The 26,331-nt window shown below is 35.5% G+C and overlaps 2 protein-coding genes across 4 annotated transcripts in view; one reads left to right on the forward strand and one right to left on the reverse strand.

Moving 5' to 3' along the window:
- Positions 1-26,331, reverse strand: part of LOC115444103 (protein prickle) — a 423,151-nt gene that overhangs the window by 211,608 nt on the left and 185,212 nt on the right. The window lies entirely within an intron of this gene.
- On the forward strand, positions 22,122-25,032 carry LOC115444110 (general odorant-binding protein 1). The gene is made up of 3 exons (XM_030169760.2): positions 22,122-22,273; positions 23,086-23,266; positions 24,497-25,032. Exons 1-3 carry the CDS (start codon positions 22,139-22,141, stop codon positions 24,676-24,678), a joined length of 498 nt encoding a protein of 165 aa, XP_030025620.1. The 5' UTR covers positions 22,122-22,138; the 3' UTR covers positions 24,679-25,032.

Genomic DNA, 26,331 nt, shown 5'->3' on the forward strand with positions numbered 1-26,331 from the left:
GACCTCAAAATAACCCAATAATAATAATAAACGTAATGCACATTCTCTGCAAAACCTAAAAAAAAGGTCCCCCGGAACCAGTAAAATCGTGAAATCTATGAGAAAAAATGTTTGGGAACATCTGGCATCTCAGCCCCCAAAACGAATAGACAGATTTTGATGCGTTTGTATTTTCGGTCAGTTGAATACAGATGGGTAATCCACTGGGCTCAAACCCGATGCTTAAATATAAATCCGATAAACATTCGTAAACACAAGAATACTTTATGTATGTTTACGCGTGTGTCGGGATTTCACGCAAGCGCCGAATTTATCCTCTTGCATTAATGGCGATTTGGATTTTCCACGTGATGTATTTATAGCGACATGGTGGTATTTGTACAGAGTCTTTTATAAACAAAAAAAAACTTTCATCTTATGGAACCGTCAAGCCGGGAGGTAACAGAATCTCGTTCGCAGGGCCTCTTGGTGTTGACCACGGGTGTGCATTTAAATTATGTTTAGCAGATTGAGTCAAATTCTGTATACATTTTATAAAATAATATTTCATTTCTAGTAATTTTTCTGTCGTTAAGTATCACTTTTTGTTTTCCTTTATCATTTTTACTTAGTTATATCACTCGTACTTGTATAAATTTATTGGGAAACACTAGTTTTGGGATAACCCATCATGTTAAGAAACCTCATTTGTAGCATTAAAGTATTATGATTGTAACTTGTTTTGTGTGTAAAAATAAAAATAAAGTAAGGACCCCTATGATCCGGTGATCTAGCATTCGTGCTGAACCCTGTGGCGCCGAAATGGAGGGTGTCTTATAAAAAAAAAAAAAATATCTTTTGCCTGCAACTCCGCTAGCGTGGAAAAGTTGTTTTGAAAAAATACCTTAATTGAACTGATACCAAATACTTGAAATAAATTCAAGGGTTACGAGCGTCTAACGCGTTTATTCGAAAATCCGATGTTTGTTTAAGACGACCCTCGTCAGGCTATCAAAAGTGAGTCAGGTTCAAATCAAAGTATATATTATATTTAAGTAAAGATCTTATACAATCCTTACCTACCTACCTGTACTTTTTCATCCCTGCATCACCCTAGGGTAGACTGGGAGACAATGCCTATGGCATTAAATCCGCCTGTATACATTTCTATATTAAATGCAATAAATAATTAAAAAAAACTATCAAACGGAATACGTCACTCTCTTAATAAAATAATGATCTATTCCAAAATTGTTTATTTTTGGAAATCGTTAAAAAGTCATTTCTGTTTGCCGCCTTTTTTTTAAATTGCTATAAAATTGAACTTGTTAAAGATAAGTCAAAAATGTAACCTATAGCATGAAAAAGAAAAGGGAAAATAAAAAAGGTCACAAACAGAAATGAGTTTTTTGATTGCCACAAATTTTCAATTTTGGCATAGGTCATTATTTTATTAAGAAAGCCTCGTGTTGCGCACACTTTCTTGATACTGACCTGTCATGTGAAAAGTAAGACGTTTATAAATAGGTATGAACAAAAAGACAACGTATTTGTCATTAAATGTTATGTATGCAAACGTCCAATACATAGGAGCCGCCAAAATTACTTTCAGAGAAGTGCATCTGCATAAGTATTTATATTTTTTTATTATCCAATATCAGATTTGGATCATTCTCAACAAGTCTAAAACAATTAATATTTACCCGCAATAGTTAGTCATATATTTTTAAGTTACACTTATACTTCCTTGTTTCAATTTTTTTTTAACTATGCATAGTACTCAATAGTCTTAATTTATCTTAGTCCGCACTTTAAGTAATTAACTAGTATAAGGGCGCAATGTTTAGGAATACAGTCTAGTTTTATGCTTGTATATTTTATAATTAGCTTTAATATTGATTGTAATCTGTTTTGAGTCTTAATTTTAATAAAATAAAATAAGTCGGTACTACACTCAGAACAATGACAAGCATAGAAGTAACACTATGACATTTGAGTGTACTCTATCTTAGACAGCAAGAAATTTAATTGTGTTGCGATCCTTTCTGACATCTTATCGATATCGATAGATGCGTTATCTATCGGCTATGGTAAATTCACAGACCTGCTAAAATAAACACTTTTCGGTCAGTCAACTACAAACCGCTGCAAATTGCTGCTATTTTAGATAAAGGCTAAAAAAGATATCAAAACCCTGATTTGGTATTCAAGTACCAGAAGAAGTCTGGGTATATAAAAGCACTCGTTAAGAAGCTGTTAAATTACATAAACAATGGAACTACCGGCTTTCTTCGAACTAAATTTTGTCCAATTTTCATTTGCTATTTACAGCAGTTTTCATGCCTTCCGAAATGTTATTCACACAAAAATGGTTTAGCATTTAGATTATTAAATTAAGCAAATGTTAGAAATTTCGGAAGGAATGGAAACCGCTGTAAGTAACAAACAAGAAATCGGCAAGAATTTCGTCTAGGAGAAAGCCAGCACTCCTTCTGTTCTTTTCTGACTTTCTTAGGGATTAAAAGATACCCAAGAGGTGTGATTTGACAGAAGCTACTAAAATGGGACAGTAAAATTAAAACACAGCGGTATCATTCATGTCACATATGTTTGATAACTTATTTCAATGTTAATAAAACTTTGCCGAAATGCTTAGAGCAAACACGGTGCTGTTTTTCCAATGCCAATTGGGATCCATTTTTTCCTCATAACATCATCTTTGGGGAATCTGCAATGAAACACATTGTATGAAACACACTATGAAAATCAGATAGTTTCCTCGAACCCAGCCTTCGCGCACGGTTTCCAAATGGCTTTTACCACTACACCACCGTATATTGTAAGTAAAAGGCAATTTATGCAAAATAGTAAACTACAATATACTAACATCTATGTTATCGACAGAATATGCAGCACAACACTATTGAACTCGACTACGTAAATTGGTAAAAATGAAAAATACTTAATAATTACTGTATCGAATGGCCAACAGCAGATTATAATATGACTACAGCATAATAAAGTATAATTAATAACACTTTTTGCACTTATGTAGAGGGTTTAAGCAAATATATTGGGTTTTTGTTTACTCACCGATGGAAGCGGATGATTTCAGTTTCATTTTCTTTAGGAGAAGAATGAGATTTACATCCCACAATAACGCAGGCCATTGCTTGTTCGTAGGGCTATATTTTATTTAAACAGCACTGTGTATTTATTAAAATTAACAACAAAAATATTACAAAACATGTAGCCACTTTTGAAAAGCACGCGCTGAAGTATAACGTAACTAAATTGTCTGGGCGCGTTTGTGACATTGTTTTGAGGTTGGCAAGTGGGCACATTTGGCATTTTATTTGCTTTTTAATTCGGTATCATAAAGAGGACCAAAGGTAACCATTTGGTTATTTTAAAGTGTACGCAAGCCGACCTTAGCAACATAATATTTGTCTCGATCTTTTCAACGGTTTTGGCCTATTTGAAAAAATAGGATAAGTATATGAGGGTAATTTAGATTCCTTCTATGCTTGTTCTTATTCTGAGGTACTACATAATATCATAAAATTTATAATTTTTTTCAAATAAAAATCGCGCGGGTATTTGCATATGCTAAACCATAATAAAACCTCTATGGTCGATAGTACCTATTGTCATTCAGTTATTTTTATTGTGATTTGTTCCGGACAGGGGGGTGCACCCCCTTTTCCCCCCTCCCGGAGCCCATGTGCAATGACTATTTCAGGCCTTCAGAGTGTATTGTTATGGTATACCTCTTAATTATATAAACATTGACTGATTGAACAATTAATGTTTCTATGAAGTATAATTCTATTGACTCGGTATACACAACAGCTGACTATATTGTTAATCTAGATTTAAATTAGACTATCTTATCTTGACTGTTTATCTCATGTCTAAGTATTTCAAGGTCATTTTTGAATAGGTCTTAAATAAAGTTATTTTTCGAATTTTATCGCGGTTTTTTATATTATAATTTTCTTCTAACGTTTCGAAGACTGCAGACTTCATGGTTACGCGTCGTCCGAAAAGTCAGTTACAATATCTACCTACATTTTATAATTATACATTTTTATTTTATACTATTGACGGTCCAATCTACACAAAATGAGCTCAGAGTGTCTTGAAGTATGCAAGTCGGTCTTTTGGATTCAATTTAATTCATGTTAAAATTGTTTAAACCCAACCTGTCAAATTTATATCGGTTACAATTCTAAATACTAGGCTCAAGGTAGAAGGCAATATCATCTCGATGAATGAACTCGAGACTCCATCAAGATCGAATAGCCAAACGAATACGCCATCGAGTGGCAAAAACATTAGATTTAGCATTAAAATGTTTACGCGATATCCCGTATAACGTTTTAAACCAATGCTGTTATCGATGCCAATCGTTATCAATGGACTGTTTACTTGATAACAAGTTTAAATATGCACTTATCAGTGCCTCATCCTGTATCGTGCCGTATTTATGACTCATTTATGTACCAACGTCTACTTCGCCGTCAAGCTATTTTGTGCCCATTTAAATGATTTTGTAGTCTGTGTAATTATTAGAATAAGATATGAAATCCAATGTTTTGAGTTGACCAGTAAAATGTTATATTTCTTTGTTACTCTACATCTAAACCATTACACCGATTTGATGGAAATTTGGTATGTAGAATGAATTTGACTGCTTCGGTGGCGTAGTTGTACTGCATGCGTGGTATATGGCGACAGGTTCGCCCTCTATCACATCATGGGATGGAACACACTTGATGAAAAGTAGGTAGCAGTGGCGAAGAGTAACATTTGTTAAAAGGTAAGCCGATGTAAAAGAAATGCCGTAGTAATGATATCGAGGCCAATTTAACAGAAATCAAAAACTAAAACAAACTTAAATAATCTTAAAAGGGAAGCCGGTAGGAATCGGGTTGTATGGACGTTTCGCCACTGGTAGGTAGCCTGGTAGCGCCTCTGCAAACCCCTTCGAAGATAAATGCGTGATGTAAGTGTGTTTGTGTGTGGTATCGAGTAAGGTTACACTCCTAGTAAAGAGTTACGCTATTTTTCAAACAGCTATCTGTTGACAATATTTTTTTTACGTTTTTTTTATTTAAGTCAATCACCCAAAAGGTCGGACTGTACATAGTAAATTAATTACCTCATGTCTAATGCTAAGTGGTCACCACTTGTTGTAAAAAAGGTGTGTGTCAAATTTCCATAAGTAATGACTTCTACAAGGGTGCGGCCAGGGCGTCTCGTCATATTTTTTTTTTGTCAGTTTGGATTGGTTTCCAAAATGATTTAATAGATTTTGAAGAAGTTTTTCCTGACATGGAGAAAAGATTCAGAGTAATCTTGTTTGAAATATTAATAACATTATTAGATCTTTTACATTTAGGAAACCTCGAGCAAAATTTGATAATTTACTCACACTTAAGAACATATTTTATTAAGTCAAATATAAGGTTGGAATTTCGTGCATTACTAGTCACGCTGTAAATACTGGCCGTTGAAACTTCAGTGGCAAGTATGTGTCATGGATAGTATAAACTTTACTCATAGTACAATAAATAAACAAACACCACGTCAAAAGAGATTAAAATTATGATTACATTTCAACGTTATGAATTAATATTGGATAAACACGTAAGGTGGGTGTCTGGATTACTCCCGAACTTCGTAAAGATAACACAAAACCAAAAGGGAAAATAATTGAATTAAAGATAGATGATTTACAATTTATTTTGGTCCCACTTCATTTGAGCATATATCACAAGACATAACGAACATGGAAACAACACTATGCTCTCCCTTATACGAATTTACACGAACCTTGAAGCGTAAATGCAAAAAACATATTCACATTTTGACGGCTATAGACGTCCAATAAGCATATGCGTTCATAAATATTACATTAAAATTGGACGCAAAATAACCACCGTTAGTTACATTCTCATTAGACATATAAAAATATTGACTGTTTAGTTATACGTTTTCCTTACAGGTAAATACATTTTCGATGTATCATAAGCACAACACAATACAGTATCACACTTTACGTTCTCTCATTGCGTGCAAATGCTTGCAGAGTCCGCATAAATTAAAAGTCTCCTCGGCCGACCTGATCCTCGGCTCCCGAACACATCCCTTCAACTTATTACGGATACAGCCCCTCGTCGTCTCAATGATGTAATTCTTCTCACCAAAAGACTCTGCGGAGAGCCGTCGATCCTCCAAAGACAAGACAGCATCGTACTCCTTCAAAGGCAGGAACCCTCTGTTATTTGTGATGTAACACTTCCCACAGGCTGGATCGAAGACCTCGGCGCCTTCCGCGTCAGTGAACGGCGCTGTTTTTGGCGCCACGAGGTACATCAGCACGTATTTATCTCCCACACGGATGTCTTCGTTGATGAATGACACAGTCACCTCTGGTGCGATCGCGAACGAGATGACGAAGTACACTGTCAAGTAGAACAGCAATAAGGCGGCGATACGCAGGAGTTTTGACAGTTGTCGCCGGTACCACAACATTGCTGCACGCACGTGGGCATGTTCGCGTGTCGACCGCCCGCCGCCGCTGCGCTCTCGCCCGCGTCTGAACGACAGAGAGAGCAAGCGGTCGATACCCACCGACTGGCCACTTGCCCTGCCACACTATTTCTGCGAAATACAACTTTATCGTTCGGTAATAGGGCGGTTATTGCCTCACAGAACGCTCCTACAGCACGTTACGTCGACTACTCGCACGACAAGTTTGTGATTCATTTTTTTTAAGCGGTTATTCCGGTTATGAACTTTAACATTTAAGTGGTAAAGTTGGATGTCGGTTGCTATGCGAGCGCACGCTTGCGCGTACGTCTGATGACGTGTTCCGAATAAACTTCGCAAGAATTCACTTTTGAAGGAGCAAAAAAGTTTGACTTTAGGTGCCCTCTCGTGAGGATGGGATTGGCGCCAGTTTTAATACACTCGGTCGTTTAAAATTTTGATTTTTTGTACAAAAATAGGGAAAAAATATTTACGATATGCTTATACAAAAATTTTAATACCTACAAGTATAAATACTGCAAAAATATTGAAAACATTACTGTAATTTATAATTTCTTTGACGCATTTCCTATAACAATGTTTCGACCTTCACCATTGTATTGAACCGTAAATTCCGGTATTCCGGTGTGCATAGAACAATAGTAAACATGGCGTGAGGCGTCCTTTGGCGTCGGAGCGTCGACCCGCGAAAGGCAGTGGCTGCATTGTTTCAATTTTTTCACAATAAATACCGGATTTCCGATATTATGTCATTACGTTTACTACAAATATGTGTACGTAATATTTTATCGTAAAGAGACCTTGGCATTACTATAGAATTGAGGTAACTAATTTCATTATACGGTTGAAACATTCAACTTAGGTGCTCAATGATTTTTTATGTTATACAATGATACTATACTAAAAGTGAACCTTATAGCTTGTATAATTTATACCATACTAGTTGACCCAACAGACGTTGTCCCGTCTTAAGTATGAATTTGCAGCGCGCATTCTGTCAATCGCTGACAGTTATTTCAAACAATTGACAGTTAATAAATTTAATATTTTCGTTAAGTTTTCTCAAATTTTCTAATTTTCCACGCAATTTTTTTGAATGTTTTCTTTCATAAGAACCTTCTCCTGACAATAACAAACACAACAAAAAAATGTGAAATCGGTCCAGCCGTTCACGCGTGATGGCATGACCAAGGGAAACAGGGATTCATTTTTATATATATAGATAGATTATAATCCTTACATATTAGAAAACAACGTCCCCTGCCACGTCTGTCTATCTGCTCGCAATAAAAACAACACTACCGACTGACTGAATATAGTTTAAGACCCTGGGAAGGACATAGGCTACTTTTATCCTGGGAAAATATATAGCGGGACTTTTATCACGGAAAAACTCTTTCATGAGGGCAAATCCGCTTGCAAAAGCTAATTATTGATTAAAATAACCTAAAACGCATAAAATATTGAAATTCTGGTTCGATGTACTATGCCTTAATGTTTTTGTACACGAAGATGTCGTCAAATTGTTTCCTAGTAACTTTATTAGGAAACCGATGATTGCAAAAGTTCCTGCAACGCGAACCGTATATTGTTAAGGATCTGTACGATTTTTTAATAATGATTTCTTATGTTTACGCAAATGTTAGACATTGAAATAAAACTATTTGCAGATTTTATCACGGTTATATTATTATTTTCTCCTGACGTTTCGAAAACTGCAGCCTTCATGATCACGGGGCGGATTGAGATGTTGGTCATCCGCAAGTGAAAGTTACAATATCTACCTACATTTTACTATTAAGTATAACTTTAATTTTTATTTTTCAGTTGTTGACGATCCGATCTCCGCAGAATGAGCTCACAGTATGTTGAAATATTTTTTAATGTTTATAAATTCGTATGCCAATATAAATATTTATAAGTATCGTGGAAGAAATATAAATATTGTATCGGACGGCTTGTTAGATATTGAAAGTAAACAACATGGGATCCAGATGCACGATATTTTCAATAATATTTCAGAAATTAAACAATGATATATCAAATACTATTGATTTAATTCGAGAATAGTAATGTCAATAATATACTTTATATTTAGATTTTAATCATTATGATAAATCTCTTTGAGAGACAACGAACCTTCCCTTCTGCCGTAATGGACAATTTATTTATTTTATTTCGAAACATCATTAGGTAATACACAGTACGTATCTTTAATGAAATATTAGGGTATAGATATCATTGTGATTACCTCTTCAAGGTATTTACAGCTTACTTCATGAAATAATTAGGTACTTTATTAGTAACGTATTTCTAATATTTTTGAATTTAATTAACAATTCAATAAGGAAGTCATTTATTGAGATCTTGACAAAATTACTAATATTCTCATCTTTTTGAAATTTAACAAACTAAATCTAATTTCTAAAACGGCCCGGGTGAAAAAATTTCTTGAAAATATTTTTGGTGATAAGTCAACTAAGTTTGACCTCCTCCTTAATTTTACTAACAAAAATAATGCAAAATCTATTTCCTTAGACCTAGTAAAATGGAATGTGTTTGACCCCTTGATCCCCTAAATCATATCTTATCATGTAAGAGGGTTGGACCTCGGAAATGAAACTGACCAGTGTTGGACCATAAAGTTTATCTTGTATCGGATGATTTAGTGTCTGATTAGTTAGTTTTGGGTTTTGACTTTGATATGGGTTATATTCCGCCTCCTTGAGGGGAAGACAGAATTTTACGCCTAAATAGGGTACCGGACTCATTTTTGTTCTTTACTATTATCAAATATTTACAAAATATAAATTATAACACAGAAGAAATTATTAAAATCCGGTAAAAAACCAACAAGTTATAAGTGTTTGAATTTCGATGGAAGAGGTAATTAACAAGAAACAGAAATGAGACGAGATACCCACAGGTGACGTCATCGGGAATTACGACGCGTGCGAAAGAAATAGATGAAGCGATATCCCCACATCGCGCCCAATTCTGCACATTGCAATATTTTAAATATGAATTACTCGCTCATTTCTTAATCAATTTTTATGCAGTTTTCGCAGGAGTGCTTCTTTTTCGTATTATTAACCATTACATATAGAATAATGTACCAAATCAAGCATAGGCCGGTCCCCTATTGTCTCAATATTTGATACGACGCGATGAAATTAAATCTATATCAGTGGCGAAGGGTGAAGTTTTCGAAAGGTAATCTGGTACAAGATATAGGTACTGCTACGGTCCGCAAATCCTACTAGTAATGTAAGATTTAACATAAAGTAGCTTTTGCTGGCTTCGGCGTGAAGGAGTTTTGCGGGATAAACGTCTCGCTATATATTTTTCCGGGATAGAAAGTACTCTATAACCTTCCCAGGGTCTTAAACTATCTCCATACCAAATTCCATAAACATCCGGTTAGTAGATTTTGAGAAAATCGATAACATTTTCTTTCTATGATGACAGACAGAAAAGGGAAAGCCGGCAGTTATCTGGCTATATAGACACTTCGCTACTGATCTATATTGATCACAGAATTACGCTGTCAAATAGGTACGTTTATTGAATCAAGAATTAAAAAATCATTGAATCCCCGACGCGGCGAACAAGATTTTACAATCTTTCTACAATCCTTTCTACAATCAATAATGATAGAAATCAAAAATATGTACAGGAATGTATTCTAGTAGATAATAGACTAAGACCCACTACGTAGTAGATCTGTCGTTCCGTACACTCATTGTGTTCGACTAAACTGTACTGCAATCTGTACATCTTTAGTACGATTTAACATTGACAGCGTGTGGTTATGTACGGAGTGGCGCTCATAATATAAGAACTCGAGTCTTAGTGTAAACCTAGATTTGATTAAAAAATATTAGTCCAATAAGTAAAATTATTTGTTGTTCAAGTGAATAAATAGGTTGTTATAACAGTGACGTTTTGGTTGCCATTTTAGTTCAGATTTTGAACAAATAGCTTATACGAGTATGGACGTTCGTGTCTATAGAATATACGTCAATGCTTAGGCCCGTATCCACAAACGTTTCTTACTCAATACAGAGCCATGCTGTGATAAATATGTTTCACAGTGCTTCCGGCATGACGACTTCGCAGTGCGTAGGCATAGGGGCACTGTGATTGACTATCGAGATACAACTTTACTTCAGTTGGCTGTCAGATAAACAGTCAAAGAAAACTAGGAAGTTACCGACATGCGTTCAGGCGCTCTATGCGTCTTCGTAATATTGTTTGTGAATATAGGAGTTAGGAAATAAGATGTCATTTCCCTACAAATTTACTTTTTCTATAAACCTTAATTTTAGAAGCCATCTTGTCTAGGGCTCCTGGAATCGAATATAGGACTCACCGCGTTACAATGTATTTTTGTTTTATACAAACACGGTAAAGTGACCCCACTGTATCTAATGGTAAGTGGAGTGGCCAATAGAATGTCGACTGACGAGAGATGACTAACCATTGACAGTCGACACAATTATACCGGCCTGTTGGAACCGGATATACACAGGCTGATCCCGGAACGCAACACACTTACGTTGGCCTCTATGACGGGTTTTAACACATTGTGGCGGATATAAAATATATTCTACCACCAGTAAAATATATGCTGTCATTTTTGACTAGATAATGAGGCGATATTACCACACACCTAACCACATGGGCTTAAATAACCTTGAGTGATTCGATGTGTGGACAAAGAAAAAACAAGTTTTAAAATACATGACTATATTTAATTGTCCTTGATATAATTCGGAATAAGTTCAATGACTGCCTCTGTGGCGTCGTTGTATTACAATACGACTGCGGTGCTGAGGTCTCGTGTTCGATCCTCAGGTCGGGCAGTGATATTGGGTTTTTCTAATCAGTATCAGCTAGGACTTTGTGCCCAAAATGGAGATAGGCTCGCCCCCTATCATATATCATCTCGTCAGCCTACGGCTGTCCACTGCTGAAAATAGGCGTCCCCTGCAGCGCGCCACGTTACTCGGTCCTCCGCTCACCTCATCCATCGCCCCCTATAACATTATGGAATGGAATACACATGGAAGAAAATTGGGAGCACCGCTTACGTCTCTGTCTACCCTATCGGGGATAAAATGCGTGAGTATGTGTCTGTAAGTTCTAGAACGCGTTCCCTCCTTCCTATACCTTGGGGTCCTTCAAGTGGAGCATGAAGAAGCTATTACGCAGGCTGGCATGACTGTGCCGACCTTCCAGAGACGCTTCTATCTTAGGTCAGTCAGCACTTTTTATGAGCTTCACTTCGCTTAACATCAGGAACAGTGAAGTCATTTTGCCAAGTAAGGATAAAAAATAAATACAATTTAGTTGTCTTAGATATAATTCAGAGATGTTATTAGATTGTCAACTGATTGTTTTACATGTGGTTATGGGTTTTTAATGGTAATGATTCTATTTACACGTGGCTATTTTTAAATTGTCACCTTAGCTGTGTTTTATATGTTGTTATGTGTTATTAATAGTTATGAATATTTTTACATGTGATTGAAAGTTTTTAATAGTTAGGACGTCATTTAAACCGACCATACAAATTGAGCAAATTAAAATTTGGGTGACCTATTAACAAAAGGCTTTATTGTTATTTTATTATTATAAACAGTAACAAAGGGCCCTTTTAACGCCAACAAAGCCCATTGTTAACCAAAATGCTAGCTACATTATATGCTATATAGTACGGGCAATATTGCCACTTACTTTATGAAAAATAAAAAACTGGCTGACTTGAGAATCAAACCTAGACTTTTAATATCCGAATACGATAAGTATCTACTAGGCCAATGAGGCGATAAATACCACCAAGGGGTTTTTAGTTGGTAAAGGTCGGACATACTCCGTCTACCTTGCGTATACACGACGATGATCCAAGAGGATTTTCCCCATGAAAAAAAGGCCAATGAGCATTGACGTATATTCTATAGACACGAACGTACATATATATTTATTAAAAATCTGAACTAAAATAGCAACCATAATGCCATTGTTATAATCTATTTATTAACTTGAACAACAAATCATTTTACTTATTTTACTAATATTTTTTATTCACATCCAGGTTTACACTTCGACTCGAGTTCTTATATTATAAACCGCCACTCCGTACATAAACACACGTTGTCAATGTTAAATCATACTACAGTCAGGTGTACGGATTGCAGTACAGTTGAGTCGAACACAATGAGTGTACGGAACGACAGATCTACTACGTACATACATATCGATTCCAATGAGGCAGCTGTATTGAATTTTAAAATACAAAGCTCTTTATCAACTTGTAAATTCTTATAACCGTTACTCCCGCTCGTTCACTTCAACCGCAAAATAACGGGTGTTTCAAACATCTTATATTAGCGTGGAGAACCCGGGTTGAAATGTAAAAGGGCAACATTCGCAGTTTTTGCTAACAAAACACTTGCAAACTAATGAATTCCTATTAGGGTTGACCTTTTTTGTCATCAGATATGTCCAAGTCACCTAGGCTGAAAAGAATTGACATAGGAAGTTAATGGATATAACCATCAAGTAAATATGAAAAAAGGACATAATTCAAGTTCATAGTTGAATTCGTTGAAATAGGGGGCGAGTCTACCATTTGTCATACCTTCAGCTACTAATTATAAGTAGAAATTAATAATAATTTGACCCGCCCGTGCTGCAGTCCCGAGACCTTAAGCCCGGCAGGCGTGCTAGGTAAAAATAAAGTGGAACGATTGTTTTTCTCGAGGGATATTTTCAAATCATACAAATATTTGTCTTCGTACGAGGCATCTATGGTAATTTTTTATGACGCCAGCTATGAGCCACGAAATAAATATATTCCTATTAAATATAAATATATTATATTGTCATAAAAAGCGTTGTTGTAGGCAGAATTCTAGATTTAAGGGTAATTGAAATATATCTAGGTAGAATTTTTTTAGGGGTTATAGCGTTAGATGAATTAATATTGTCATTTCGAAATAACTAAAATTCAATAATAATTCTCTTATAGATTATGTACCTACTTGTAGTGATAATATATGTATTATGCAGGTATCTATAAATAGCAAAAGCTTACCGTTAAAATACGTGACAATATTTTAATCCCTATCTAATCCATTTATTTGAGTGGTTTCGAATATGTAAATTAATTATGTAAATATCAATCGAGTAATGCGACATTTACATTAGTTTTTCATTATAGTAATGCTGTCAACGCCATCTATGTTTAAATACCATAACTAATATATCGATCTTGGACAGTTATTGCTACTACACGCTAGATGTCGCTTAACGTTAAACGGACGACATGAAAGTTAGTTTTACTAGTGATAAAATCGCTAAAAGTCGTCAGTCTTTAAATTGTTTTAGTGAAATAATTTGATTTTTTTTTAAATCATAATTAGTCTAAGAATTTTAAAAATATCTGGTAATGTAATCTAGTCATTTAGGCTGCATTTTATCCTGGAGAATATTAAAGTGCGTTTTCAAAAGCGGCTAATTGCACTACTATATCAGACCATAAAAAGATCTACTTCAAGGGCGCCACTCGCATTTTCATTTGACTTCAACGTTCTCATTACAAGAAATGAACTCCATATTTTACCAAAACTCGGAGAACCTTTTTAATTATCCTGATCAGGCTATAAGCACGTAAATTAAACACGACAAAAAAAATTAAGTCCATTATAATTACTCCAATGCCATTAAGGTTCACAATGATAAACTATTATTATGGAAAGAGGGATCAAATGCGCTATAAGTCAAACCAAGCCCGTTTAATTATACTATGTATGTCTATTGCCCCTGATTATAAATTACTAGCTGACCCGACAGACGTTGTCCTGTCTTAACTATGTATGCACGCGCGCATTCTGCCGATCGTTGACAGTTATTTCAAACCACTGACAGTTATGTAAAATTAATATTGTTAAGTTTTCTTAAATTTTCTAATTTTCTGTAAAATTTTTTCATTTTTTTTTTCATAAGAACCTTCGCATGACAATAACAAACACAACAAAAAAAATAGTGAAATCGGTCCAGTCGTTTACGCGTGATGGCGTGACCAAAAGAAATAGGGATTCCTTTTTATATATAGATAGATTTCTTTACAGGACATGCACTACTAACAAGGAAGCATTTCTTCTTTTTAATCCCACATTCCTGAAGGATGGTTTTATTTGCGCAGGGAAAACCGCGTCTTCGCCACCTCTGAGGAATGGAATGGTTATGTTTCATCGGTCTTATAGCTCAATGTCTACATAGCAAACATTGGACCGAATCATCAAAACTGTGTAACTTACCCTACACCGGTATACCAACCAAGAGCTACGGTGGTCTTCTTCAGCGCTTACAGGACGACGCGACGCCAGAGAATTTTCTTGTACAAAGATATTATCTGCTGGATATTCGCGACCAGGGAAATGTAGCTGCTTTGCAGTCCTCATGCTTTCATTGTGTTAAAGTTAACATTCTCAAGAAGTACTAGAAATTACCTCCATATTCGAAACTTTGTAATTAATGACATCATAATGAAACATTTGCAAACAAGGACTCAAACATAGACCTTAGAGTCTACTTCGAAAAACGAACGTCGAAACGTCGGTACGAAACGAAGAAACGATGAACTTTGGATTTAACTTTACTAACAAATTACTTCAGATCCGTCACCGTTAGTAGCTTACCTTAGTGGTAGGATCAATTACCTGTAATTTTTTTGAGAAAGCAGTGGAACTTATATTCACCGATAGTTTTAAAAAGGGATGGTATAAGTTCTTACTAATTCCATGTCTGAAATATTGCGATGAATCGATCGGATCCGCCGTCGAATCCGTCATCGGATCCGTAACACTTCGTAGTAACAAAACGTGCGATCCGTCATCCGAAACTACAGATTTCGTTTTTCGAAGTAGACCCTCGGAATTCTTAAAACTAAACCATATCATAACACCCCTCACCGTTCTTTCACAGAAGTACACGAGGAAAACGTATCCATCGAATTGAAACAATATATCAAGGCGACAGGCGACACGCGACAGCCGGCGACACGCGGCGTCGCCTGGCGACAAATAGCGCCGAGCGTAGCTAGATTTATTGCAATCCAGTCTAGACTCTGGTTTGTTTGTATGTTTCCGACAGTACAACGATACTCAATGCGATTTCATTAATCATTGCGTTTGGTGTTAGCATTGCATTTTAGTAGGAATAGAATGTTATACCACCACCATTTTCAGGGGTAGGCAGAGGTGTAACATACCATTTAACAGTTACGTTATATTGTATGAGATTAAGGCGAGCGAATTGCTTACCGGACACAAATTTACATTTCTGGCTGATTGAACACGAAAACCGCAACACACTACAACAGTTTACTCTTAAACACATCTATATGTATAACCCAATACATAGTTGTACCGTGTACAGTATTACGCCACCGAGGCAATTATATTTAGTTTTCTTTAAGAATATTTTTAGCTTAGTATTATCCAGAAAGGACGGGCATGTGATTTTTGCCGTAAATAAAAAAATGTGTGTGTGCATTTCACACGCAGCAACAGTGAAACTTCTGGAAAATCGCCTACGAGAGATTAAGATGGATATAGAGTATCAGGAGTTTTAGAATAAATGTAAGGTTTATTATTCTTGCATAATACTAAAACATACTTGCAAAATTGATTTATTAGTGAGATTAAAATATTTACATAAATAAAAATACACAAATAATACAACACGCTTGCTTGATACTGGAGTTTTGTAATACGCAGTCGCAAACACATGTATGAAACACATACGAACAAAAGAATAAAAGGATGTAAAATATAGCATGCAGGCTGGTTGAGCGGTGTTCCTTTTTCAAATATCGTGACGCATTATTTCATCAAGTTTCAAATCACAACGATTCTAAAAAAGTTTCACTTCAAAAATTCTGCTATTTTCATTGTTGTAACCACTACATAGAAAAACATATACCGTTTAGTGTCGTTAGGAACGCACACAAATAACTCTTAAACACATCTATTTCACGCACACTACAACAGTTTATAATTGTCAAAGATTTTCAGAAATCAAATCTTCGTCGATATAGGTGAATACATTCTTAATTATTAAGCCGTGTTTCAATAAATAAGCGCTTAGAGGAGCGTCCGTCGTAACCTAATCTCGGGAATCCTGTAATCCCGTGTCGGACGGGACCTCGCGGACAGCTGCGCGTAATAACCGGGAGACTAATCGACGACCATTTGTGTCCTGTCTTAAGATATCGGAGAGGACTTGAAGATGTAGAGACGTGTCAAGAAAAGGAGGGAACTGCAGCTACAAAAATGTAAAACACATGGTTTATAGTTAAGACTGAGTTGAAGATATAGAGTTGTTTCAATAAAACTGCAGGTAAGAAAGAATTTTAATAACTAAGTAATTATTGTTTAAATAAATATGTATTATTTTTTGTAGATACGTTTACGAAACGCCATTTTTGACTGATGAAAGTAATTATTGCAAAATTTTAGTATCTATATTTGTTAATCTATACTATTATATAAAGCTAAAGAGTTTAAACGCGCTAAACTCAGGAGCCACTGGTTTGAATTGAAAAATTCTTTTAGTTTTGGATAGCCTGTTTATCGAGGGAGGTTATAGGCTAACACACTATGATCAATAGCGGCGGAGCATCAACGAAAATTTTTGCAATAATTGGGTAAATTTATCCCTTTTGAGAGCTTCTGTTGCGTGCTCTCCTTAAACGGTTAAAGTGACGCAATAAACACGCGAGCGGAGCTGCGAATGGAGCCGCGAGCAAAAGCTAGTTCACTATAAATAGCAAAGATATTTTTATAAAACATAATAAATAATTCATATTTTTTTCAATAAATCGATAACTTTATTCATTTTCAAAAACTCAAACAAAAATTAGTTTTTTAGCTATAATTTTTAACCATAAAAAATCTGACACGTCTAGTAGCAACTTAACCCTACAACAAAACAGAGGTCTTATCTCCAAGTGGACGTTGCGATCCGTCCCAGGGGTCCGAATGACTAGGATTCGGACATTGACGCCGTAAGATTAGCTTTAAGAGGGTTGCGTCTTGGATTTGTTTAAATCTATAGACGTTTTGTACCCTCGAGAAAATAGAGCGTTTACGAAATATATTGCTAAGGGTCTTTTCGACTTATGGAAGTAAAATATATTCAGTAGAACGTCCACAATCATTTATAAAAAAAGGAGAACAAATTCAAAAGTTTAAAGGTACATATTGACTTGGAAATATTTTTTTTAACAAATTGAAAACTTTAAAGTATTTCGTTGTAAGTCGAAATATTGTTTATTCTTTATTATAATAAAGTAAACCATTAGAAGTTTATTTCAATAAAGAAACGACTGTTGATACGAAGACAAAAGTTTGGACGATTTAAAACTTTGAATTTGTTCAGTTACCAATTGTGACTGACTGTATAATTTTGTGGCAGATCTTATAGTTTTAAGATCAGCATTTTGGAGCATATTTAACACACAATAATACTATAAAGTAAACCCTTAGAAGTTTATTTCAATAAAGAAACTATTGTTGATACGAAGACAAAAGTAGACTTTAGAAAAATTTAAACATTGAATTTGTTCAGTTACGTTTGTACCTAATTTTGTGGTAGAAATCATAGTTTTAGAGATCAGTATTTTAAGCATATTTAATATAAAGATGTCTAGTTATGATAAGAATATGCGATAGCGTAGTTGTCAATGGAACGATTTGTAGAGAAGAATGTCCGTAGGTTCAAAACCCAACACAGACTCTAACTATCGTTACGTGTCTATTGTTTGATAATTATCGTTCGTTTAATGGTGAAGGAAACTTACATATTTAGTATTCTTTATAAGAATTTCGAAGGTATATAAAGTCTACCCATATTAAGCCAGCGTAGTGGACTAAGGCCTAAACCCTCTCAGTAGTAGAGGAGGCCCGTGTCCAGCAGTGGAACAGTATATAAAACAAGGCAGTTATTATTATATTTTATACAACGCTGAAATTAGTGGCTGATTCCCTAGCATAGATTATTATACCTTACCATACTTTAATGGTCTTGTAGAATATTCACAGTTTTATTATTCGTGCTTGGAGCATACCTGAAACAAAGCAATATATCCATTAATATAACATTCATATTACTTATTCTGAGAAAGATTAAAAATTACATTTATTCTTTTTCTAGATATTTTTAAAGCTAAGTGTAGGCAAGCAAACTTGAAGCAATATATTGCGCTAGAACTTCCACATATATCTACATTTGCAGCGATATTTCAAACTGTAAACAAGGTGTTAAAACCCGTCATAACAGCCCACGTAAGTATTCGCGTTCCGGTAGCCTATGTATATCCGGTTCCAACAGGCCGGCATAATTGCGTCGACTGTCGACAGGTTATCATTTCTCTCCAGTCGACATTCTATTAGACTCCACTCCACTTACCATCACATGCAGTAGGGTCACTTCCGTGCCCGTGTAACAAAAAAAAGACACAGCTCTACTCATTAAGCCTAGTAAGTGGACTGGGTGTTATTAACTCATACAGTACCGGCACACTGTTGCTTGGCGGCTGAAATAGACTCTAACCGGTACCTACCCAGATGGGTAAAGCTACCTAATCTAGATCAATACTAATGAAATCCCTGGTTTACGTCGATTTACTGTTTGGGTAGCGTCCAGTGAGCCGCGGTTAGGTAATGTATGACCGGCTGTCGCACAACATAGAGTGATTTTATTGAATGGTCATGTGCAGTTTAATGTTGCAATGGATAAAACATTTGTGTAATTTTAAACGTGTTACAACTACCAGTTATTTATCTGTTAATATAAAATCTGTATAAATTACGAAACAAAGTCCCCAAAAGCTCTCTGTCTGTATGTAATCGATTTCCTCAAAATTTACTGAACGGATTTTTTTAAGGTTTTTACTAAAAGATAGTGAAATTCTTGAAACAGGTTTAAGTTACACATATATATACACTACGGTTTTATGTAAATTGACTGACATGTAACGATTACTGTTCAAGAGGTCGCGTGGTTGTTATAAATCTTGTGATTCCTGATTTCCCGCCGGTGAATCCGCGGTCACGACTAGTACACTATAAAAATATTAAATAAACAAAATACTTTATCATAGGCGAACAAAGTTACACTTATGATACGTCAAAACAATTAATGAGAATAAGTATTATTAAGTATGAAATATAAAGCGATAGTTTAGTTGGTTGTGGAAATGTTTGCCAAGACGAATATCCGCAGGTTCAAAACCTAAGTACCTCTGAATTTTGTAAATTAAGTGAGTATTCCTAGGGTCTTTAATTTTTCACTCCTTAGGATTGAAAGAAACAATTAAGTTAAGTTTTTACTGCTTTAAAGAAATACTTAACATAATAAAGCCAATTAGTCACAAAACAATTATATTAATGAATACAAAGGAACGCTGGGAGCGTGCAAATTAGTAATATATGTGATGAATCCCTAATCGCGGGCTAATGAGGAGTTATTTAGGAGACACGTCGCGGGATTTGCGTACGTAAATGTGTCTGTGCTGCGTTTCCATTGTCATACGGCACAAATAATACATTTGTCTCATATTTGTTATTTTACTGATATGAAATATAGTCGTCTAAAATTTAACAAAGAAATAATGATTAATTTCTGGTAAAAAAAATGAAAGTGCTTTTAAAATTTAGTGTCAAGGAACAGCAAATAGGCGCAATACAGGCACGTGACGTCATCTGGAATTACAATGCACGTGAAAGAAAGAGATGACGTCATTTTCCCAATATGCTCACACTCTTGTTTATTGCAATATTTGATATATGAATTACTGCCATATTCCTTAAGACTCTCCGGTAAGAAAATAGTATTGGTTGTAAATTAAAATGATGTGTATTTTGGGAGAAAATGCACGGAATCAACAATTTATGTGCATTTTTATTGTGAAATTAATGACACAATATCTACTTTATAAAAAAAAATTCAACTATAAAATTAAAATAAAACTATTTTGCAGATTTTATCGCAGTATTATATTATATTTTTTTCCCGACGTTTTGAAGACTGCCTTCGTAATCAGAAGGCGGACTTTATACATATTATATATACTACAAATTAGGTTTATTTTAATGTCTAACATTCGCGTTAACATAAGTAACCATTATGAAAATATGAAAGTTAAAATATTTTTTTTCTATATGTTTAATAAATTTCATGTAGATTACTTCTAAAATACAATTAGCGCGCAGTTTTGCTGAGGAGAGCTCCCTATTTTAATGATATTTTTACAGAACTTGTTTGCTTATTATTTTTCTATAATATATAACATAAAGACCTTATTGTGATAAAGTCGTGTTACAACGGACCCTTGCACGCTGTCAAAGTAAACGCAAAGCCCTTTGAGTTAATGCGCTGCTAAACACATTGTCGTGTCGGCCGACCGGTAAATTAACTGTGGTTATAAATGTAACTCCTTTACTGATCTTGATACACGAAAATAAATTAAGTCTTAATAGAGTAAGAGCCCGTGAACCCCAGACCTTCGTTATATTATAAAAGCTGAAAGTTTGTCAGCGCATGCTCCCAACACAGGTAAGAACGATGGTCCATTATGAAGTTTGGGTTACCGTGGCTTTGGCAGGTAAACGGTGCTAAAGGTGTGTAAAATACCGATCTAATTTCATCAAATAATAAAGTGAGATTTTTTGGTATTATAATAATAATAATAATATCAGCCCTGTATTATATACTGTCCCACTGCTGAGCACGGGCCTCCTCTACTACTGAGAGGGATTAGGCCTTAGTCCACCACACTGGCCTAGAGCGGATTGGTAGACTTCACACACCTTCCAAATTCCTCCAAATAGATAAGTATAGTTGGAGTTTAATTTCGGGAAAGGACTTGAGACGGAAAGGCAAACAGTTAATTCTGTATTTTCTCCAAATATTTAACCAAAATAAGTTGGTCAGTTAATGGTTTACCTTTATCCAGAAACAGGAGCAATATCATAGGAATTTTAATGTAAATAAATTTATAAAGCTGGACACCTCTTTTTGTAAAGTCGGTTAAAACAGCATTCGCACTGTGATCTCACAGCATCAATTAAGAAATACATATCAACGATGATTGATGTTTAATGAATGGGTGAAAACCATGACATTGTATAAGTGAGAATGAAACACTTGATCGCATATTATTAATGTCGTTCAAAACAGATCTGTAATTAAAAGGATGTAATTTGTTGCAGCATAGATTCGCAATAGCGATTTTTAAACGTTGAAATTCTTGCTATTCTCTGTACAACTGAATGAGATACACAAAAAATTACCAGTAATGACATCGACTGTTCTATTTTCAAATTGGAATACGATAGAAAATGAACACCGCTCTGCTATCTACACAGACATATTAGATCTAACACTAGCACCAAGCCAAAATCACTGAGCCATAAAACCGCAACGTTTTTTCTCAGCAGTTAAAAACACCAGTGTGAACACAACCTAATTTAAACCACAATATAAACCTACCACTATGAGTAAGATGAACATTTTAGGCTCAACTACCACTATGGTATCCACAAAATGGTGTTTCTTGTTGGTGACTATCGCAGTATTAACAATGGAGGTGGTCTCTGCATCTCAAGAGGTTCTAAAGCAGATGTCTGTTGGCTTCAGCAAGGTTTTGCAGACATGTAAAACTGAAGTAAGTTTTTTTATTTTTTTTTTATGTGCCAGTATAGGTAGACGAGCTAGCGGCCTGCCTGATGGTAAGCCACCGCTGCTCATGGACTCGGCGATGCCACGGACAGACAAGCCGCTGCCTACCCTAGGGACAATACTCTTTAAGCCTTGTTTGAAGGACAAGTCATAGCGCTCAGGGAACACCGACGTAGTTCATTCCAGAGCTTACACGTACGTGGTGAAAAGAACGCTGGAACCGTTCGGGAACGGTACGCTTCCAGATAGGAATGAACACAACTGCGGTGACGAGTTGTGCGAATGGTATGAACGAAGATCAGATGTTTTTTTGGTAAATGAATAGCGAGACAAGCTTACCACTCGCCTTATGACTATCGACACAATAGCCTTTAAAATGGTTGTAGGTCTCTCATATGTGAAAGTCCGTCTGGGTGAGTACCACCGCAATGTCTATTCCCGCTGCCAAGCAGTAGTGTGTAGTCACTGTTCTGGTTTTCAACATTGTAGCCAGTGTAACTACTGGAAATAATAAGACTTAACATCTCATGTCTCAGGATGGCGAGCGCAGTGGAATAGCAAAATTTTTTTTGTAATTAAAGGTGTTGGATGGTGTTTCTACTGTTTATAGGCGGTCGTATCGTTTACCATCAGGTGAACTACAAGCTCGTCTCGTCATTGAAAGCATTAAAGAAATATATATATTATGGTACCATTCAAAACTTTGTGACATAAACATTCTGGGCGCCTGGTGACTCAGAAGAAACTGAATAAGACCCATAATATTTTGAACTATGATGAAAAGGTTATTATTTTCAGCTATCAGTCGGTGATCACATAATCCAAGATTTCTACAATTACTGGCGCGAAGACTATGATCTCCTGAATAGAGATTTCGGCTGCATGGTGATCTGTATGGCGGTCAAACACGATCTTATCAACGACCAACTGACGATGCATCATGGCAATGCGCATGCGTTCGCTAAAACACATGGGGCTGGTACGTATACTGTATTAGAGTTCGTTGGATAAAATCTCTTTTGTTTTTTTTTATTGTCAGCCAAAAATGTGCTGTTGAGCTGTTTGGTATTCAGCGATCGTCATGGTAAACATCCACAATTATAAAAGCAAGGACAAATAATGCAAAATCCGCGCATACTGTTTTCCGACCAGAAATACGAACCCTCATCTCTATATATCAGCTCTGTATTATATACTGTCCCACTGTTGGGCACGGGCCTCCTCTACTACTGAGAGGGAATAGGCCTTAGTCCACCACGCTGGCCTAATGCGGGTTGGTAAACTACACACACCCTCAAAAATTCCTAACAGAGAATTTCGCAGGTATGCAGGTTTCCTCACGACCTTTATAGCAAGCGATAATTCACAAAGAATACACACATAATTATTTAGAAAAGATAGAGGTGTGTGCCCTTGGGATTTGAACCTGCGGACATTCGTCTCGGCAGTCCGTTTCACAAGCAACTAGGCTGTCGCTGCTTATCTCATCTGTAACGGTAGTTCATATTCTTGCTGGTGGTAGAATATATTTTATATCCGCCCGGATGATGACCATAGTACATAAGGTGTGTCTAAAATCCTTCAAAGTTGCCCACGTAAGTGTGTTGCGTGCTGGGATCAGCCTGTGTAATCAGGTCCCAACAGGCCGCCATAATTGTGTCGACTGCCGAGGGATAATCAACTCTCGTCAGTCGACCCCATTCCACTTACCATCACTTTGCCGTGCTCATATAAAAAAAGAAAATACGCTATCAATAGAACAAGAAGGCAACATAGTATATTGTATATTTGGCATCTAATCGAAAAACAATACTAAATAAATACATCAAGCACAGAGTTAAGTATGTGTGATATACAGTATAATTTTGACATTGCATTAATAAAGAAAACAACATACTTCACTTTACAACTACCAAAATTGTGCTAAAAATCCAAATCCAAAATATTACCAATAAAACCTGATTTTATTTCTGATTGTTTTGGTCATTTCTGATTGAAAGGGTGATATTGCTGCATTTAAGATTTTTTCTATTCGAAACTATCATTTTTATTTTACATCTACGGTTCTTATGCATCACACAGATTTGAAACAAACATTTGTAGAAGACACAAACATTGGTCCCACTGTTGGAACAGAACACGCTTTTTACCCAACCGGCTTCTATTACGTCTTCGGAGATATTTCTTTAATCTAATTTAATTTCTTTAGACGACGACACTGCCCAGCAGTTGGTCACGATACTACGTGAATGCGAGGCTAAGCACCAGAGCGTCGAGGATGTTTGCAACCGCGCGTTGGAAATGGCTAAGTGCTTCCGCACCAAGATCCATGAGCTGAAGTGGGCACCGGCCATGGAAGTCGTTTTGGAAGAGATTATGACCTCTGTGTAGCAGCTCAGACTGTATTGTTAATTACTTATTCCAGGCAATGCCTTTTTTTCTTCTTTAGACTAATGCACATAAAAGTTTTATTAATCAAGAATTAAAAAAAAAAACTAATTTGAAAATAGAAGAATTTAATTTTTTTTCTTTATAAATATTAATACCTCTTTTTTATTTAAATGACATTGTATTCTTAAAATGGTCATAAATTTCTATCAAATCTATGCTTAAAATGACTTGGCATTAACTATGGATATTTGATTATACTATACTATGTTCCTCTGAATACTCGTCAGCTAGCATTAATGTTTTATTTGGTGATGGAATATAAATAAAACGAACATATTACAGTTGTTTATTTTAGCCTTTATTTTTTATTTACAGAAATTGACTATCGATTTCGCCAATTTCAAATAGTTTGTGCACTATTACTGACTATTTTTAAATGTAGGTAGAGTGATAAAACACTTCGAGTTTCTTAAAAAATTAAAGGCGACTAAGTTTCGCTCGCGTCTCCACCCGCGTGAATAGCCCTCCCGAGTAAATGTTCCTTTGTTGATTATCTGAGCTTAAAAGTACCCTATTTCTATTATTAGGGTCTGAACTTACTCTATACGAAATTTCATCAAAATCGGTTTAGGGGTTTCCCCGTGCAAGTGCGATTATTATCAAACACAAACACAGACAGAAAAAAAGTTACAGAGGCAGCCTATAATAAATATATATAAATCATAACTGCCGTCCCTTCTACCTTATTTGCCAAAATAGAGCCAAATAAAAAAATAAAATCCGATAATAAAATAAAAAGCACCTGCGTCTGTAACAATCTATACGAAGATTTTCCAAACACGAAAATAAATAAGGAAAAAACTACCATTCTCTTATCACACCCCTTGAGGGGCAGGGACGGAGTAAGGGTTGAATATGGGGGACTTATATTAAGTTTAATATGAGTAGTAAGGTTAGATGTAAATTATTGTTTACTTGTTGGTAGCAAGTAATCTTTATCTAGATGAAGTATGAAAGAATTATTGTTGGTATATCTTTTAAATGCAACTTCCATAAAAAAACACAAAACTGTTATAATGTGAATTATAATACGAATTATATAAATAGCGTATTGCAAGCAAAATCTGAAAACCAGTACTGTACAAGTTATTCTCCAGTACCACACATTATAGTATTTACTCTTTCAAAATTTCCCTACAAAAAAACACAAAACACTTGGGGGGTCATATTCCCCAAACCCAAATTCAAATCCTTTCGCACCCAGACGTAAACAATAAGAGTAAACGTCGTTACAATAATAGCCGAGCGCAGGTGTCGGCGCGTGCGTGTCGGCTTTGTCTCCTTTACATTGTTGCGTACGTGATTTAACATTTATACAGCTTTATTTTGGGCCCCGTAGTGTAGTCTGAATGTCTCTCTTTTTGAAAATGAATAAAAATATTTGAACGAAAATAAGTTTGGTATTTGTGGAAATAGTTAATCTAAAAATCTATATATTATAAAACAAAGTTCTCAAAAGCTATCTGTCTATGTGATCGATTTTCCCAAAATCTGCTGAACGGATTTTTATGAAATTTGGTATGGAGATAGTTTAAGACTCAGGGAATATTATAGGCATTCTATCCCGGAAAATATATAGCGGGACTATTATCC

Source organism: Manduca sexta, chromosome 16, assembly GCF_014839805.1.
Source record: "Manduca sexta isolate Smith_Timp_Sample1 chromosome 16, JHU_Msex_v1.0, whole genome shotgun sequence".
Taxonomy (NCBI): Eukaryota; Metazoa; Arthropoda; class Insecta; order Lepidoptera; family Sphingidae; genus Manduca; species Manduca sexta.